Source organism: Misgurnus anguillicaudatus, chromosome 13 (assembly GCF_027580225.2).
Source record: "Misgurnus anguillicaudatus chromosome 13, ASM2758022v2, whole genome shotgun sequence".
In the NCBI taxonomy this organism is placed as follows: domain Eukaryota; kingdom Metazoa; phylum Chordata; class Actinopteri; order Cypriniformes; family Cobitidae; genus Misgurnus; species Misgurnus anguillicaudatus.
Genome location: NC_073349.2, coordinates 17,930,492 through 17,949,825, shown reverse-complemented (window position 1 = coordinate 17,949,825; position 19,334 = coordinate 17,930,492). Strand labels below are relative to the sequence as shown.

Here is a 19,334-nt window from a genome sequence, read left to right as displayed (position 1 = left end):
ATCTGCCCTAAATGCCCCAACTGCCCCATTCTGCCCAAACTGCCCTAAATGCCCCAACTGCCCTAAATGCCTCAAATGCCCCAACTGCCTCATCTGCCCCATTCTGCCCCAACTGCCCTAAATGCCCCATCTGACCTAAATGCCCCAACTGCCCCATTCTGCCCTAAATGCCCCAACTGCCCTAAATGCCTCAAATGCCCCAACTGCCTCATCTGCCCCATTCTGCCCCAACTGCCCTAAATGCCCCATCTGACCTAAATGCCCCAAATGCCCCAACTGCCCTAAATGGCCCAACTGCCCTAAATGCCTCAAATGCCCCAACTGCCTCATCTGCCCCATTCTGCCCCAACTGCCCTAAATGCCCCAACTGCTCTAAATGCCCCAACTGCCCTAAATGCCCCATCTGCCCCAAGTGCCCCGTCTGCCCCAATTATCCAATTCTGCCCCAACTACCCTAAATGCCCCATCTGCCCCATTCTGCCCCAACTGCCCAATTTCTGCCCCAACTAACCCATCTGCCCCAACTAACTTAACTGCCCCAACTGCAGCTCCAGCTATTACTCTCAGACTAGGCTTTCTCAAGCCAACATAAAGTTTGTTCACAAACTTTAACCTCATCTAGTTAGTGGTGCTTGCATTTATGCAAGGCATCACTATTACTATTCCTCAGGGATATTATTATTATATTTTATTCTTATGTCTGCACGTTTTTTCGGCGCGTAACTCGTCCCGCACGGTTTGCCGTAGTCCCATGAAAGAGGGCTCAAATCGACCGGTTTATTGAGGAGAGGTGTGCTATGACTTTTATAAGGGATCGGGTGCAGGATTTCCGAAAGGGGGGCAAAAAATCACCCAAAAAATCCCATTGACTTAACATTGCGCCGAACTTTGACGGGTCATAGCTCCGCTCGAGGATTTTGTAGAAACATGTGGGTTATAACATTTGAAGAGGGTGGTAGACTCTATAAGAACATACATGACATTGGGGTGTAAGTTGTACCCCTGGGGTGTAAGAGGCACCCGAAAATTCCCATTGACTTATAATGGGGCAGGAAACATGCCCATATAAGGGAATAAAACAGTTCCAGATGGGATATCTTTGCTTTACAGTGTCCTAGAGATAAGTGGGTGGGCTCATTTCACTCGGGCATCCAATCAGTCCCTCAGGATCATCCCAGAGCTATTAAGCCACGCCCCTAGCAACAATTTTGGGCACCCTAGCAACATCTCCCATAGACTGCCATTATAAAATGCCCAGATGGATATCTTTGCACCACAGTGTCATATAGACATGGGGGTGGGCTCATTTTACTCAGGCATCCAATCAGTCTCTCAGGATCCTTACATAGGTATTAAGCCACGCCCCTAGCAACCATTTTTGAGCACCCTAGCAACATAAAATTCAAACAGTTATATCTCCGCATCAGAACATCGTAGAGACACGGGGGTTGGACCGTTTCACTAGTGACTCGGAGTGTAATCATTATGGGATGCCAATTTTTTCCCTAGCAACCAAATACAGTACCCTAGCAACAGAGTAAACAAAGCCTTATATCTCAGCATCAGAACATCGTAGAGACACGGGGGTTGGACTGTTTGACTCGTGACCCGGAGTGTAATCATTATGGGATGCCAATTTTTTCCCTAGCAACCAAATACAGTACCCTAGCAACAGAGTAAACAAAGCCTTATATCTCCGCATCAGAACATCGTAGAGACATGGGGGTTGGACCGTTTGACTCGTGACTCAAAGTGTAATCATTATGGGATGCCAATTTTTTCCCTAGCAACCAAATACAGTACCCTAGCAACAGAGTAAACAAAGCCTTATATCTCCGCATCAGAACATCGTAGAGACACGGGGGTTGGACCGTTTGACTCGTGACTCGGCGTGTAATCATTATGGGATGCCAATTTTCTCCCTAGCAACCAAATACAGTACCCTAGCAACAGAGTAAACAAAGCCTTATATCTCCGCATCAGAACCTAGTAGAGACACGGGGGTTGGACCGTTTGACTCGTTACTCAGAGTGTAGTCACTATGGGATGCCAATTTTCTCCCTAGCAACCAAATACAGTACCCTAGCAACGGAATAAACAAAGCCTCATATCTCCGCATCAGAACATCGTAGAGACATGGGGGTTGGACCATTTTAATTTTGGGTTGGAGTATAATCATATATTGCCGAGTAATTTGCCACGGCAAGCACCACTTCACATTTTCTTCAGGAAATGTACCTATCTAGTTATTATTATTCTTCTTTTTCTTCTGAGACTAAAATTTCTAACTCTAACTCCTCCTAGAGCTTTTAAGCTACAGCCACCAAACTTTGCACAGACCTTCAGTCTGATCTGAGGAGGTGTGCTATATCTTTTCTAAGGGATCGGACTTACGGTTCACCTAAACCGTCCGATCAAACATCCCAAAAAAGTCCCATAGACTTACATTCATAGAATGTTTAGGCTGAGTGTTTATTTTCAAATTCTAACTGTCAACTCTCATTCATACAAATACATTACATAATCTCTCAACCTCTCTCAGTCTATCTCTGTCTCACAAAACTCACTCAATAGCACAGACAAACACAACTACACACATACACACACACAGACACACAACCACACAGACACACAACCACATACAACTACACACAGACACACAACTACACACAGACACACAATTACACACACAAACACAAAATTATATATAACATACTGTCACAAAAACACAGACATGCACACACACACAACCACACACAGACACACAACTACACACAGACACACACCTACACACAGACACACAATTACAAACACAAAATTATATAACATACTGTCACAAAACACAGACTCACACACACACACACACACACACACACACACACACACACACACACACACACACACACACACACACACACACAACCCACAACCACACACAACCCACCACCACACACAACTACACACACACAGACACACAACCACAAAATTACACACACAAACATAATATTACACACACAAACACAATATTACACACCCAATCATACTCACACAAACACACACATAAATGTCTCAACTGCCCTAAATGCCCCATCTGCCCCATTCTGCCCCAAATGCCTCATCTGCCACAAATGCCCCAACCGCCCCATTTTGCCCCAACTGGCCAATTCTGCTCCAAATGCCTCATCTGCCCCAAATGCCTCATATGCCCCTACTGCCCCAAATGCCTCATCTGCCCCATTCTGCCCTAAATGCCCCAACTGCCCTAAATGCCCCATCTGCCCCAAATTTCCCGTCTGCCCCAACTAACCAATTCTGCTCCAAATGCCCCAACTACCCCATCTGCCCCAAACACCCAATTCTGCCCCAACTGCCCTAAATACCCCATCTGCCCCAAATGCCCCGTCTGCCCCAACTACACAATTCTGCCCCAAATGCCCCAACTGCCCTAAATGCCCCAACTGCCTTAAATGCCCCATCTGCCCTAAATGCCCCAACTGCCCCATTCTGCCCAAACTGCCCTAAATGCCCCAACTGCCCTAAATGCCCCAACTGCTCTAAATGCCCCAACTGCCCTAAATACCCCATCTGCCCCAAATGCCCCGTCTGCCCCAACTACCCAATTCTGCCCCAAATGCCCCAACTGCCCCATCTGCCCTAAATGCCCCAACTGCCCTAAATGCCCCATCTGCCCTAAATGCCCCATTTGCCCTAAATGCCCCAACTGCCCCATTCTGCCCTAAATGCCCCAACTGCCCTAAATGCCTCAAATGCCCCAACTGCCTCATCTGCCCCATTCTGCCCCAACTGCCCTTAATGCCCCAACTGCTTTAAATGCCCCAACTGCCCTAAATGCCCCATCTGCCCCAAATGCCCCATCTGCCCCATTCTGCCCCAATAGCCCAATTCTGCCCCAACTAACCCATCTGCCCCAACTAACTTAACTGCCCCAACTGCAGCTCCAGCTATTACTCTCAGACTAGGCTTTCTCAAGCCAACATAAAGTTTGTTCACAAACTTTAACCTCATCTAGTATATTTTGTTATTATATATATATATATATATATATATATATATATATATATATATATATATATATATATATATATATATATATATATATATATATATATATATATATATATATACTACATATATACTCTATATATAATGTATATATGCTATATTTAATCATTTCCCTGTTTTTCTTTTTTTGGTCTTTCTTGCAAAGGTGCTTTTAAGCAATGAAACAAAAAAGCGCTATAGAAATAAAAATGCTATATGCAAATAAATGTGACTTTTGTAGCCATGAACAAGTTGCCAAACAACAAGCAAACCTTTAGCAAACATAAATATTGCATGTACTAGCAGTTACATGGCAAACCTTTGGTAAATATTAATGCATGCTTCTACTGGCAAGCAGTTACACCCTAATAAAAAATAACCATGATTTTACAACGATGAAACCCAAAAACATAGATAATACTATTAAGCAATGGTAACAACAAATTAAACATGGTTTTGCTACAGTTTAACAATGGAATTTACAGGAAAACCATGATTATACAAATGTTCATCAACATGCTAAATAGCAAACATAAGTGTATGCCTTTCCAAGCAAACATGAATGTCTGCACTACTGATTTTTTACAAACCTGTGGCAGATATAATACAGAGTTTTATTGAATAAAATTAAGTTTTTCAGTATTTATTAAACATTGATTGTGATGTCATGACTTTCACCTGTGAGTAAATATTGCCTCCATGTATGATGTTCTCTATTTTGTGAAAGTTGTACATTTACAAAAGCTTGTTGCTTTTCGGATATAATAAATCCCTGGCGTGAGTTTGGAGTTATATATGTCCATATTAAATAAAATACATTCGTCACTAAATAAATACTGTTCTCATTCCAGCTTTAATAACTTTTAGAGTTCCAGTACCTGCTGGCCTTGATTCGAATCCAGCTGTTGGTGTTGACACGCACAGAGGAACGTAGCACCACAGGCTTGGAACCGAGGTCATAGGTCATCTGGACACGTCCGTCCACGATGGCGAGAGCGATGTAGTCAGAGCGCTCCACTCCCTTCCCGCTCCACAAAATCAGACCGTGGGTCGCTTCGGTCTTAATGCTCAGCTCGAATTTATTCACCAGCAGGGCCTTCTCGCTACATCAAAGAGAAAAAGGAATCGCAATCACAAATCCATTCCTGTTCCAGTGACGCCGTGTTAACAACGTGATGAGGATTTCACCCCGAGACTTACCTGCTATTACAGCAACAGTATTGAAATTATAAGTCAAAACTTTTTTGTGGTTGTACAGGCTGTATAATTTATATGCCTTGATTAATGAGCAATACAGTGTAAGAACAACTAGGCTTTATGCCCAGCTGCACTACTTCCTGAACTTCAGCCAGCTCCTTGCTTCCTGTCCGCCACCACCGGACAAACCGATGAATCCAGGTGTGTCTGATTATTGTTGTTGTGACTACTGAGGTCAGGCACACCTGGATTAATCAGTTTGTCCAATAATGGCAGACAGGAAACAAGGAGCTAGCTGAAGCTGCCTAAAACCCCCTTAGCTGTTATAAAATGCACTGCTTCGCGGGGATTATTGCTTTTATAAAACGGTTACTTCATATGCATAACGTTAGCGGGATTATATAAAATAAAACACAAATTAGCTGTAATTATATTAGTTCAGGAAGTAGTGCAGCTGGGCATAAAGCCATAAAGATCCTGAGGGGTCTTTAACATCCCTAAACTAGGTCTCTGACACACCTCACCCCAAATATACCACAGAAGACTACAATTCTTTTGTCCTCAGTGGTGTATTTGTAGTCACTAACATCGATGGGGACATTATGAGCGAGTGTGTTTGTGAGTCAGAATGGCAAATAGATGTGCGGGGGCTTGTTTGCTAAATCGGGTAATGTGTAAACAGGAGCAAGACGACATGAAAAAGACACAAACAAGACAAAGACAAAATACAGAGACAATGGACACAAAACACAGAAGCAGAAAAAGTAGACGGTGGGTTTGCACCTTCACACCAAAGAGCAACGGTGTGGCACGCTCAATCAAACCGTGATCTCACCATTGGTGTTCATTTACAAGTTTGTCTGTTGCTATATCTCCACACTTCAGGGTGAAGTTCAGGTGTGCAACTATATCGATCACAGGTGTATTTTTATTTGAGATATGAACCTGTAGAACTAGAAAGAGCACGGAGTCAAACAGTGCATGTAGTCTCGGTTACGGGGAGCCATACGGTTACCCCGCGAATGAACGTCATCTCAAATTAATCAAACCGGAGCAGGTGCAGGAACCCTTTTCCGGTCTGACGACCTGACTGACAACATCAATTTAATATCACACGGTTTGTGAACTCCGTATTCCAGAATCGGAAAAAAAACATCTTAATTTGTTTGATTAAAACGACAGAATTTCATTATGCTAATTGTGTGATGATGTAAAGCTAAATAATTATTTGGCGTAATTGAATTCTTTCCCGATGAGACACATGTACTGTAATGTGCTGACTGGACTCTTTCCACAGGGCTTCCCTGCACAGGGCCCCAGGCCAGAGCTCAATTATCAGGGCAACTAACTATGATTATCCACCACTCTGCTCGGCTCATTATTGCTTACGTCCCATTAGGATCTCAAGCATCTAGAAGATTCTGAAGGCAAGTAATATTTAAACCATTAAAGATTGATTTCATTTTCAAAAGCAGAGCTATCGGATTAACTTTAGATTATGCATTTTGATGCAAGACTGATTTGCAATAGGGTGTTGCATTATTTACTCACAACAGAAGCAAGCAGGTTTTAAAAAAATCATGTTGTGTACCTACAGGGGGCAGTGGCTCACATAGGAATGGTTACTAAAGGAATCATTGCTATCATTTACGTTCATGACGTTTTACTTCTGAGAAAGACATTAAATGTTTTTTTTTTCAGAATGCTTGTGATTTAAAATGGATAAAAGCATCACAAAAGTATATAAAAGCAGAACATCATGCACCATATATTAAGCCTTCTAGTCATACGATAGCTTTCTGAGAACTGTATACAGTAATACATGTCATATTTAAACCGAGAACGGTCATGTGATTCACTTCTTAATGATGATAGGTCACGTCACACTGCTGATGCATTGATGCATTGATCAGTAAATAATAACCTACATTTTGTGTGTTTCTAACACAAAGCTATTGTTTGACTTAGAATAGGTCTACTTTTGACTACTTTTGTGCTGCTTTTTAGTCATTTTGACTGCCCAGATCTCCATTCAGTGTCTTTCTAATAAAAAGCCATTTTTTAAAGGCCCTGGCCTTTATCCTGTGCAGGGCGTATAGGGACGGCATGTTATTAAAAACTGTTTAAACAAAGGGGACTCACCTCTGGTCAGAGGGGTTCTCCAGTGACTCAGGGCTTAGAAGAGCAAGGGAAGAAATAATAGGCATGCAATAAGCGCAAATGGGAGGAGGGAAAGAACAAGGATCGCATAACACTGAGACAAGATACGCCAAAGAGCTAGAGGGCCATCGACGTAACCTTCTTGGATTATTCTAGTCTTCAAGTAGTAACTGTATGGCAATATGGGACACTTCAGTCATAACAGTTACCCTTCTGTCATACTGTATGGTCAGCTTACAATAATTTAATCTTTCTTTACCAATGAAGTGAGAGAGAGAGAGAGAGAGAGAGAGAATGAAGTGAGACAGAGAGAGAGAGAGAGAGAATGGCATAAGGAGTACGTGAGTATATGTTTCAGTGGTTTTGTATGAAAGAGCTAAACCAATATCATGTCTATTGGAGCAAAGCCAATCAAATGCTCTCAACCCAAAATATAGTGAGCTGCCTACAGAGCCACCGTGCTATGACACAAGGCCTGTTTCAGAAAGCTAGGCAACTTAATAGTGCTTTCTCTTCAAGGAACAGTTCTACAAAATGTGAAAATTCTCTCTATATATGGGGTCAACATGGCAAAGCTCCAGAAATCACATCCATCCATCATTACACGCATGTGACAACTAGTCACAAGAACCAATGAGATTCAAAGTTATCACTGTGACACCATATCTGAACTGTGCTAATCTGAATGTTTCCATAGAGACACAATGTATCGATTGCTAAATAAGCTCAAAATATGAATTGTTCTTTTCACAATTGTATCATATACGCAGAATATACAGCATATTAAAGGGGCCGTGAATTGGTCGATTTTATTGCTTTATGACGTTGATTGATGTCTACTTATGCATTTCGCGTTGTTTTTACATTCAAAAACATAAAAAGCAATAAGTAATACGCTATTTTGTAACATGGATTAGTGGCTGTCTTGAGAAATGGTTCGTTTGAAGGGGCGGGCCGCATTGAAGACCTGAACGTAAACACCCACTGCTATGATTGGACAGCTTCATTCCCCGTCATTACATGTAGGGAAATGTTTTAAAAACATTAATGTGATAAAAATAGCAGCCGAACACAAATATGTTTGAGACACAAAAGATTCTGGGTGCTAAACATGATACACATAAATGACAATACGTATATTAAAGTAGAAACAAAACTCGACGTGACTAAATTACCGTATAAAACACAGTAAGCGTGCATCCGAATCTAAACTGCGGCTAATAAATCCTTATCAATAACTTTGTATATTTCTATTGTGCTTGTGAGGTTGCTTTTACATTCACGTAATGTTAAATACCACAGTTATATGATAAAAAATAAGCTTTGTTGAGTGTTTGACCTTTCAAACGCAACTTGCCTAATTTACCGTATACAACACAGTAAACGGGCATCAGAATCTAAACTGCGGTTGATAAATCCTTCCTTATAACTAACTTTGTATATTTCTACCTTTAAATTACAGTCGTATTGTTAAGTGTTGTACCTTTATTAATCGTTTAATGTTTTTAGTAAATTAAAACAGTCAACAAACGTATTTAGACACGGATGTTACAACAGGACACATCAAGCAATCTCTTTTAACAAAGCAATAGTGAAACGCAGTAACTTAAATAAAGTAAAATGTCTTACTGTGAATTATACTGCTGTGTCATTGTTGTCAGATCCAATATAAGTGGTGCTTCTGACTGAGTCTCTCTGCAAATCCAGCATCGACTTCTTTACAAATGAATCCATGTCCACAACGTTAACAAACGCTCCCCACACGAGCTGGAACTTCTTCAAAAGCAAACTTTATCCAAGCATATTGCTAATGTTAAGTTCCAAGCCTCCGAATTGAAGTATTTAGCTTCTGTGTTGTTCCCATGGTTGTTCCCACGCGGTTCTTTCACAACCGAAAAAGCGTTTCCATGGTATCATAACAGATCACCGCGTCAAAATAAAAGTCTCTCAGAAAAAATGTATTTAAAAAGTCATTTTGGTTAAATTTGTCAATCTTTAAAGACATGTTTACTTACTGAGACACACGTGTCACGCGAAGCTGTGGGCGGGGCTACAAAAGTAGACTTGTCCTTTTGGTTATGGGGAGGTGTTTCAATTCTACTTTGACGTCATAGATTTCCGAATTTTAGACTGGAGTTTTTAGCTGGCTTGGTGCCAAAGACGGTTATATTTCAGTAGCACGGACGTTTTCAGTTCTGAAACTTGCAGGATGTTCATTTAAGTATGATGACCTCTTATATAACAAATTATCAAGTTAAAATTGAGTTTTTGATTCACCGCTCCTTTAATACATTGTTATTTGTTTTGCACTCTCTAAAAATAACAGCGTTGGGTTAAAGGTCCGGTGTGTAATTTTTAGAAGGATCTCTTGACAGAAATGCAAAATAATATACAAAACTATATTATCAGGGGTGTATAAAGACCTTTTTATAATGAACTGTTATATTTTTATTACCTTAGAATGAGACGTTTTTATCTACATACACAGAGGGTCCCCTTACGTGGAAGTCGTCGTTTTGTGCAGCCATGTTTTTACAGACGCCCTTAACGAACAAACATTTTTTTACTAAGTTTTCTTCGTCAATTACATGTTTTTCCAGTGGCGGCTACCATAGCTTCTCTATGCGTTTCAAAAGTGAGGGGTGAGCAGTGGACTAAGCCGTTGATTGCAATTTGCATCCTCACTACTGGATGCTGCTAAAGTTTACACACTGCACCTTTAAAAAGAACGAACTCAATCAGTTGAGTAGTAATTTAACTCATGATGGGTTGTATTAAGCCAAAATGCTGGGTTAAGGACGAAGTATGGTGCACTTTTTATGCGTACGCGGGGGTGCGCATACAGTTTGCGTGGCACAATTTTCGTCTTTAGAAGAGTGCTTGCGTACTGTATGTTCACTAGCGGATTTTTAACACTGCACGTACATTGTACAAGTAGGTCGCGCATGCAGATAGAAGTACGAGTCAAATAAACTATACTTTACAACGCTGTGCGTTTGACCATTCGCGTACACGAAATAAAAGGCTATACTATATTATACAACAGTTCTTTCTGGTTCTCGAATCGGATTGGCTAAGAGCTATGCGATATTTTACTGATAACAGCACAGTCACCGATTCACCTTTCGTATCATTCCGCCACCTACTGGTCATTTTAGTATTAGTGAATAAAGAGATCCATTAAACAGGCTCATCTCTGACTGGAAAAACTGCACGTACACACGGATGCACACAGACGCACTGTTTTTAAACACTCTCCGTGTGTATCATTAGTTCACTAGCTCGGGAATCAGTCTGTTATCCCAATCGGAAGTGATTATCCAGTCAACGATCAGCGCTCTTGGATGTACGTTAACTTTAAACTTAAGTGGAGTAATGTCACATCGTGTGGACGATTAACACTTGGAAAAAGGAACGAAAACAATAATTTCTCTGAAGCGATCTCTTTCCTCAGAATGCGAAAACACCGTGGAACTGCAGGTAAGCACTGCAGCTTTTAAATTAAGACAATTAATAATTTATCGTGACTTTACTATTAAACACGTTATGAGATATCGCCATTGATATATTTATAAACAGCATTCAAAAAACATCTCTCTGACCCTTATAAAAAAATTTAAATAGTACTGACAAGAAAAAAGTCTAATAATAAGCGCGTTAAGAATAAATGGGAAAGCAATAGTAACGTTGTATAAATATAGTTTTATTAACCTTTACCTTGCGCCAAAATAACAACATAAAAGACACTATCAGAGCCAGGGAATCCCTGTCAGAGATGTAGCGCAGAGAGGGCGGTGGTCAGCGGGGCGAGTGAACACTAACTGTTCTCTTGTTCTCTCACGTACCGAATCTTTCTAAGCAAACGTTTAAACAAGCGCTATCTTTACTATTAATCGACTGCAGATTTGAATATTATACATATATATTCTCGACTTAACTAATCTTAAAACTACACTTTGTGACCAAGAAATTGTAGTATTTAAAAACGGCGATTCCGTCCATTGAGTTATTATGAGATTCAAAACAGCCGAAAGTGTTACCTGTACGTCGCAGAAGAAAGTAGTTCCCAAACAAAGAGGCCTTTAAAATAACTCCGTTGTTGTTGTTTTTTTAGTTTTCGTTTTTCAAACATGTGCCGTCGAACTGTTGTATAAAAGCAAATAGCTCTATATCATCACGACCGTGATTAGGCCAAAGGCACGATAATAAATCACACTCCTACTCGAGTGATATTGCTTAAGTATTTTACAGTAACCCATTGTAGATGCTTTTTTGACCCCCATATAAAAAATATCGTAACATCACGACCTTACATATAACATTGTTTTGTGTTCAGCTGAAGAAAGGAAGTTTCTGAGATGGCGTGAGAGAAAATTTTGAGAATTTTCAAATTTGTGTGAACAATTTCTTTAAGAGTCCTCGGTTTGGTCAGAATATTTTATACACTTCCAAAAAAAAGATACAAAAGCTGTAACTGGGATTGCACTCTTTCTAAAAGTACACCTTTGTACCTACACTTTAAAAAAGTGTTAATTTTTACACATTTTGCGTAATGCTCTTTGACACATTACGTGTAATTTTGTGTTGTTTTTGTGTTAAAATTATTAAAAGTGACAACTCAAGTTGTGCTAAAAGTAACACACAATGTGTTGTATAACACAGAAATTTGTGTGCAAACCATCATTTTGGCATTAAATAATGACTGTCGGGAAGACACGCAGTGGACAATTAGCGCTGAAAATGTAGGTGTTATTTTTGTGACTGACATTAAGCATTTCTAGGAGTTTCCCATTCAGACGCAAAATTTAATTTATTTAAAAAGTATTTAAATGATTCACACAACACACAGTATGTTTGCGCGTGTGATAATACTGTTTTTTTTTTGCATTCAACGCTGAAAAAACATGTCTTAAATTTTAAGCTTAAAATGGCTGAAATTGTAGCTGATAGGAGAGGCATCAAAGAGCGTGTGGTACAAGGCAGATGATTTTTGAACATGTACAGTAACAGTTTTTTTTTAAAAGAAAGCCAGAGGAACATATTATTCAAAAATATTGTTTGCCAAGCCATTTTTTATTTGCTTTTTTATAAATTAATTTAACACATTAATTTATAGTGTAAAGAGTACATATTAGTATCTCAAAGGTGTATATTGGTACCTTAGGGGTACATATTGTTACCTCAAAGATACTTAACTGTACCTACATGGTAGGACCGTTTTAAAGGATATCGTCCCAGTGACAGCTTTTGTACCTTTCTTTCTGACAGTGTATAGACAGTATTCAAAGTCCTTGACAGAAAGAAATGCTATAAGATTAATCCAAAATGATATTGAGAGAAATGTTGCTTATTATATTTAATACTGAGTATGTATTTGTATGTATTACTATGCTTATTAGAGTATTATATTGTTATCTTAATAGCATGCAGACATCAAACTCCAAAGATCTGCTGTTGATGTAAAGCAATCCAAATGATTCATTTACATTATGTTGTTTCATTATGGTTATAATGTTGCCTTTGAAAGTAGAGAGGCAGCTCATTACATTTTGAAATACATTTCCTCATATGGCTAACTATGAAAAAGCATAATTAAGATCAGGTCACTTAAATCCTAAGGGGAACTTGATCCAAGGTCTAGCTAAAGAGAGAGAGAGAATAAAGACAGATGAAGATCACTGTAAACACTAACAGAAATATCAGCCCCATTTCCTACAGATTCAGCGCCACCGTCCTGCTCTCTGAGGAATTCATTAACTTTTAGGGCTCTCAAAACCAGTTCATGCTGAATAGATGACACTCGTTGTGAAGGGCCGGTCTGCTTCTTGGTTGAGATTCATTTTAATCTGGCACTTCATTTGTACAGGAAGTGACACGCATTAAACCCCGGGTAGAGTAAAAGTCAATGAAGAGGGCCTTGTTCCTAACCATTATTGATGTCTGCAGCGGTTTATTCTCTATGCTGGACAGAGCCTTTTTATTGAGGCCCGTTTTTGAGAGACAAATCCTTAATTAATTTGTCACTTTCTCTCTCATCTCGGGCACAATTATTAGAAATCACTGTTAGCGATTTGACAAACAAACTGATATGGCTTAAAAGCCAGACAGGAACTTTTTATGGAGCATAATAATACATAAGATAATTCCATTTAATCAAGCTGCAAGCTTTTAAAGGGCTCAGCGCAGCCACTTAGACACTTAATTACATTCAGAAGGAAACAAATAATTTAAAATAAGAATCACTAAAAGAACACAAGAACAGATTGAACATTTCTCTAATGGGACAGTAAAACGCCATTTAAACCAGCCTTGAAGTACCAACTAAATATTGATGTATACTGTGCTTTAAAAAATTCAATAAGAATAAAAAATTCCTCCTTTTACAAGGCGCCTCACTTACATTTTCATAAGTCATTTCGTGAATATACGCAGACCTTATTTTCAAATTCAGTTCAGGTACTTTCATGCACAATTCCTGCAGGAATCACAGTGTAACACAATGCTCATCGTCATTCATGCCAAGCATGCATTCCTGAAACTATACGCTGATGAAAATGATGCAACCTTTCCCAGAAAAACTACAGACTGTCACGTAGATAAATGTATACATATATATATATATATATATTTAATAAACGAGAGCCCTTTATTTTTCAAAAATATGACCTTGTGCGTGATATAAATAGTAATATGGGGAAAATGAATGTTTAATGTTGGGTTTAGTCGATGGCTTGCCTGAAGTGTTAGTTTAGTGTAATTAAATCCATCCCAGAATGCATCTGGGGTACTTACTCTGGGATCTCATTGGTTGTTTGGCTTTAGAGTGAAAGAAAGACAACAGAGCACACTTAAATGAGACAGACAGACAAAAGCATAGACAATAGAAAATACGCGTCCAGACAGACAGACAGACACTTAACATAAAGATGGGTGTAGCTAATCATGATTCATTTTGTATTCATCACATGAAATCATACAGCAGGGAAAATAAGTATTTGACACATCAGCATTTTTATCAGTAAGGGGATTTCTAAGTGGACTAGTAACACAAAACCCACCAGATGTAGCCATCAAGCAAAATATTGAATTCATACAAAGAAATCAGAACATTTAAGCACACAAGCTGAGTCATAATAAATAAAGTGAAATGATACAGGGAATAAGTATTGAACACAGTTATTTAATTTTTTGTAGAAAAGCCCTTGTTGGTGACCACAGCCTCCAAACACCTCCTGCACGGAGAGACCAGCCGTCTGCACCGCCCAGGAGCGACTCCGGCCCACTCTTCCACACAAATGGTCTTTAAATCTTGAAGGTTCCTTGGGCATCTTTTATGAACTTTGATCTTTAGTTCTCTCCATAGATTTTCTATGGGATTTAGGTCAGGTGATTGACTGGGCCATTTCTTTGAAACCACTTCATTGTTTCCTTTGGGCTTGTTTGGGATCATTGTCTTGCTGAAATGTCCACCCTTTCACTTTCAGCTTAAGACCTCCCTGCACGAATTCAACATTTGGCCTGATGGCTACAGCTATTGACACAAAATTTTCACCAGATGTAGCCATCAGGCCAAATATTGAATTCATACAAAGAAATCTGAAGCTGAAAATGAAAAGAAGGTGGACATTTCTGCAAGAAAATGATCACAAAGACCATTTGTGTGGAAGAATGGGCCAGAATCACTCCTGAGCAATGCAGACGACTGGTCTCTCCATACAAGAGACGTCTAGAAGCTGTAATCACTAACAAAGGCTTTTTTTACAAAGTATTAAATATTTGTGTTCAATACTTATTCCCTGTGTCATTTCACTTTATTTATTATGACTCAACTTGTATACTTAAATGTTCTGATTTCTTGTGAAAAATTTTGTGTCAATAGCCCACTTAGAAATCCCCTTACTGATAAAAATGCTGATGCGTCAAATACTTATTTTCCCCGCTGTATATAGAATCATATAAGTAGACCCTATATACATTTATACATACAGTATACTCAATTGACTCAAAAGACACAAAGAACAGAAAGCATATACAGATAACCTAACAGATACGAAATAATTGATGCACAGTAATTGGTGCTTGCTGGATCACAGACACATCAGACCAACCCGAGGACAAGAAATCATGATAACTTAAATATATCTGATAACCAATTATCAAGATGTGCTTTAGGATATGTGCTGTACTGAAGACGTGTGGTTTTGGGATTCAACAGGAAGGTTCATTACAGTACACATGCATGGTTTTCTACAATGCTATGCGGTCATGAGATTCCTCGGGTGCTGTGCTAATTGGAACCAGCTACAGTTCACATAATACCGTAGAGACAGTCAGGCAAAAGTGGTAATTGATGAAATCAGCCTATTAGCTAAATCGAGAAAGCACAATGGTTTCAAAGCGATTCTTGAGTAATCGAGCTTGTCATCATCCCTCATTGAGCAGTATTATAAAGATATGGTGCATTTGGGGCAGGCTGTCATTGTTGGTGAGGTCATGTGCTGACATTACCTCTTGGTGACTCCGTTGTGATATTCGATGAACGTATGGCCATCAAAAGCAATGGCCTCCGTGTCTCCGGCGGATTTCTCGAATATTGCTGGATGGGAGGAGAGAAGACGGAGTGAAATTACAGCGATCGATGCGAGACACAGTGCTGTTTAATTAAAGAAATGCAGGAAACGTGTGATGTATGGTGAGCTTCATGCTTGTGTGCTTTAATTAAGGTTAGGGATTTAACAGTGAGACCCGGTAAGGTTAATGAGGTGAGCAAAAGTTCTTGGGTGTTTTGTGAGGGTGTTTGTGTTGAGAATATAAACTAAAGAGTTTACCCCTAAAATCTTGTCTTTATTCACCTAAAATCTTAATATCTGTCCTAGATCTTGGCACACTTCTTTTTTTTTACCTTTTTTTAATAAGATACTTTTATATCCTATTTTAAATCTTAATAGATTAAGTCCCCAAGCATTGTAATTGTATGAAAACCAAAAACCAGCACAGGCTTCAGAATTTTGCCTATTGCAAATCACAAAGGAATCCAAGTCATTCAATGATATACGAGTGAGTCGGTGCTCATATGAAGTTAGGTGCCACAAGCTGTTTTAACATATTTTAAAGTTAACATCTGCTAAGGACGTAAGCAAATCTCGCCCTAAAGATGTTTAAGGCGTTACCTATTGGCTAATAAAGACAAGCATGGTGGTCAATCTGGAAAAAAAAAACACTCACCATCCTGACAGTGATGCCCGACAAAGCCGTGCCGGCACACGCACTCATAGCTGTCCAACAGGGGATTGCAACGGCCTCCGTTCTCACAAAGATCTTTGGAGCAGGGATGGTAGGGATACATGGACACGTCGCTGGAGTGAAGGGCATTATCAGTTTTCAGTATTGGAATGCCCATCAGAGTGATCTAGTAAAGCAAACACAACAAATTCAGTGAAACATACAGCGTAAAAAACATCTTCCCTGATGCGTCTTTACAAGCTCTTACCTTCTGAATGGCCCCTTTGAAGCCATCTTTGATAGCAGCAGCTCTGGCTACTTTGCGGAAATCAGGGGCTCCACCCACAAACAGCGACTCCTTCAGATTGAGATCTGTGTGCTGGTTCTGGAGAGTACAAATGTAAGTGTGAGAACCAACCTGAACATTATCATAACGTTCCACATTCTCTATCCACTCTTCTTGAATGAAAGCTATGAGACCCTTATGCTTCAAAGTCCCCCTGTGGTGAAAATCAATTGTTTTTTATAAGTCTATGTGGGGTTTTTAATATGCACAATATTGCAAATTATGTTCAAATTAATCGTTTAACACTATTGTTAACTCTTTCCCCGCCAGCATTTTTTTTTAAGTTTATGATTTTCACAAAAGGTTAATGCCTTCCAGAACATGTTCTTCTTTAAATATATAAACATACAAAGAACAAACCCTTAAAAAGGGTTTTATAAGTTGGGTAAGAGCGCCACTTGGTGGATAAAAGCGGAAATATGGATTGCCGTAAAAACTTGTCATTGGCAGGTAACTCGGCAATCGCGGGGGAAGAGTTTAGTATTTTCTCCCTAAAATTTGAGTTTTGCAAAGATATCTTATTCCCATGGTTTATAATCGCCTGAGTTTCCTACTACGTCACACCATGTACCCAGTCACATCATCACAGTTGAACGAGTGGATCAGTAGTTCGAGCCATAGATATTATGCATGCATGCCACATAGGCTCGATACTGAAACGAGTGCAGCACTGCTGCTTCAGGTCTACACATGCAGTGTGAACGCTATAACCCAGGGGTGCCCCATCCTGCTCCTGGCGATTAACTGTCCTTCAAAGTTTAGCTCCAACCCAAATCAAATACACCTGAAGCAGCTTTTCAAGGTGTTCAGGATCACTTGAAAATTGAAGGCAGGTGTGTTTGACTGTGCATGAAAGTCGATCGCCAGGAGCAGGATTGGGCACCCGGCCCTGCTATAACCTGTTAACATCAGTGCTAAAAAGAAACACGCAGTTAATGTATGCATTGTGAATGTAGCATCTACTTACATATATATCCGGTGTTGGGGGTAACACATTACAAGTAACGTGCATTACGTAATAATATTACTTTTCTGAAGTAACGAGTAAAGCAGGGGTCTCCAACCTTTTTATGAGCAAGGGCTACCACAATGGATAAAACAATCTGGAGGGCTACTTTTTGATATAGTCTACTTAAAACTTTTTGTTTTACTTGTTTATTTTATTTTATTTGACTTGTTTATATGTTTTAGTATTGTTTAAAATTTTAACATACGTAAACCAAGACAAGCTAATATAAAAAAATATGTAATGAATAAATATTACAGTTGAGACTATTAATAGAATGTGCTTTGGCGGGCACCTCACAGACTCGGCGCGGGCACCAGGTTGGTGACCCCTGGAGTAAAGTAACGCATTACGTTTTAAATGTACACATTAATATTTAAGTTACTTTTTTAGTGCTGCAAACGCGGAGTTAATGTATGCATTGTGAGTGTAACATCTACTTACATATATATCCAGTGTTGGGGGTAACGCATTATAAGTAACGTGCATATTACATAATATTACAATATTTTACAATATGTTACAATATTACTTTTCTGAAGAAACGAGTAAAGTAACGCATTTCTTTTTAAATGTACACATTAATATTTGAGTAACTTTTTCAAAAAAGTAAAGCAAGTTACTTTTTTATTTTAATTAATTTGATTTAAAAAAATGATGTACTGAATTAAACTAAACGTAGTCACATTATGCACTCTATGCGTACACCCTGTGTGGGAACAGTTTGAGTCAGAAACTGAGATGGCAGGCCAGAGCTCGACATTTTTGTGATAAAATATGCAATTTCTGAATGCAGAACTTTTCAGTCATAAAAAATACCTGCAAGGCCTGAAAGAGATGAAGACTCAGCCAAGAAAAAGTAACGCAAAAGTAACGTAAGCATTACTTTCCATGAAAAGTAACTAAGTAACGCAACTAGTTACCTTTTTTTGAGTAACTTAATATTGTACTGCATTACTTTTCAAAGTTACTTTCCCCAACACTGTATTTATCTATGGTACGAGGTGGTGCTAAAGAGTGGGGGCGGGGACTAAATCACATATTCATATCTATGGTCGGAGCTGTGAGATTGAGTAGAGGCGGGGGATAATTTGCATATACATAGATCCGCGTATACTAAATGAGGCAAGGGTGTAGAGTTTCATTCAATCTTTTTTTAAGCATGAAGAAATTACTGTCACAGATAAAACTTACATTTGTAATTATGATGCTCAAAGAAGAGTTTTAAGTAATACATTTATTGACTACAGGGGGACTTTAAGCAAAACCTAATATTAGAAAAGCAAGTAAAACCAATCAACGTATTGGAAGATGGTACACATCAGGCAATGTATTGATTCA

General features: G+C 39.2%; 1 protein-coding gene across 12 annotated transcripts in view; it reads right to left on the bottom strand.

Moving 5' to 3' along the window:
* agrn (agrin) overlaps nucleotides 1-19,334 on the bottom strand; it is a 329,502-nt gene that overhangs the window by 21,138 nt on the left and 289,030 nt on the right. For 7 of the 12 annotated variants that reach the window (XM_073875244.1, XM_073875252.1, XM_073875243.1 and 4 more), the window contains 6 exons: nucleotides 16,910-17,026; nucleotides 16,645-16,828; nucleotides 15,928-16,015; nucleotides 14,212-14,235; nucleotides 7,402-7,434; nucleotides 4,941-5,165 (listed from right to left, as the gene is read on the bottom strand). In XM_073875244.1, the coding sequence (XP_073731345.1) occupies nucleotides 4,941-5,165; nucleotides 7,402-7,434; nucleotides 14,212-14,235; nucleotides 15,928-16,015; nucleotides 16,645-16,828; nucleotides 16,910-17,026 (671 nt within the window). The remainder of the gene's footprint in view (nucleotides 1-4,940; nucleotides 5,166-7,401; nucleotides 7,435-14,211; nucleotides 14,236-15,927; nucleotides 16,016-16,644; nucleotides 16,829-16,909; nucleotides 17,027-19,334) is intronic. The other 5 variants (XM_073875248.1, XM_073875249.1, XM_073875253.1 and 2 more) reach the window with 2 other exon arrangements.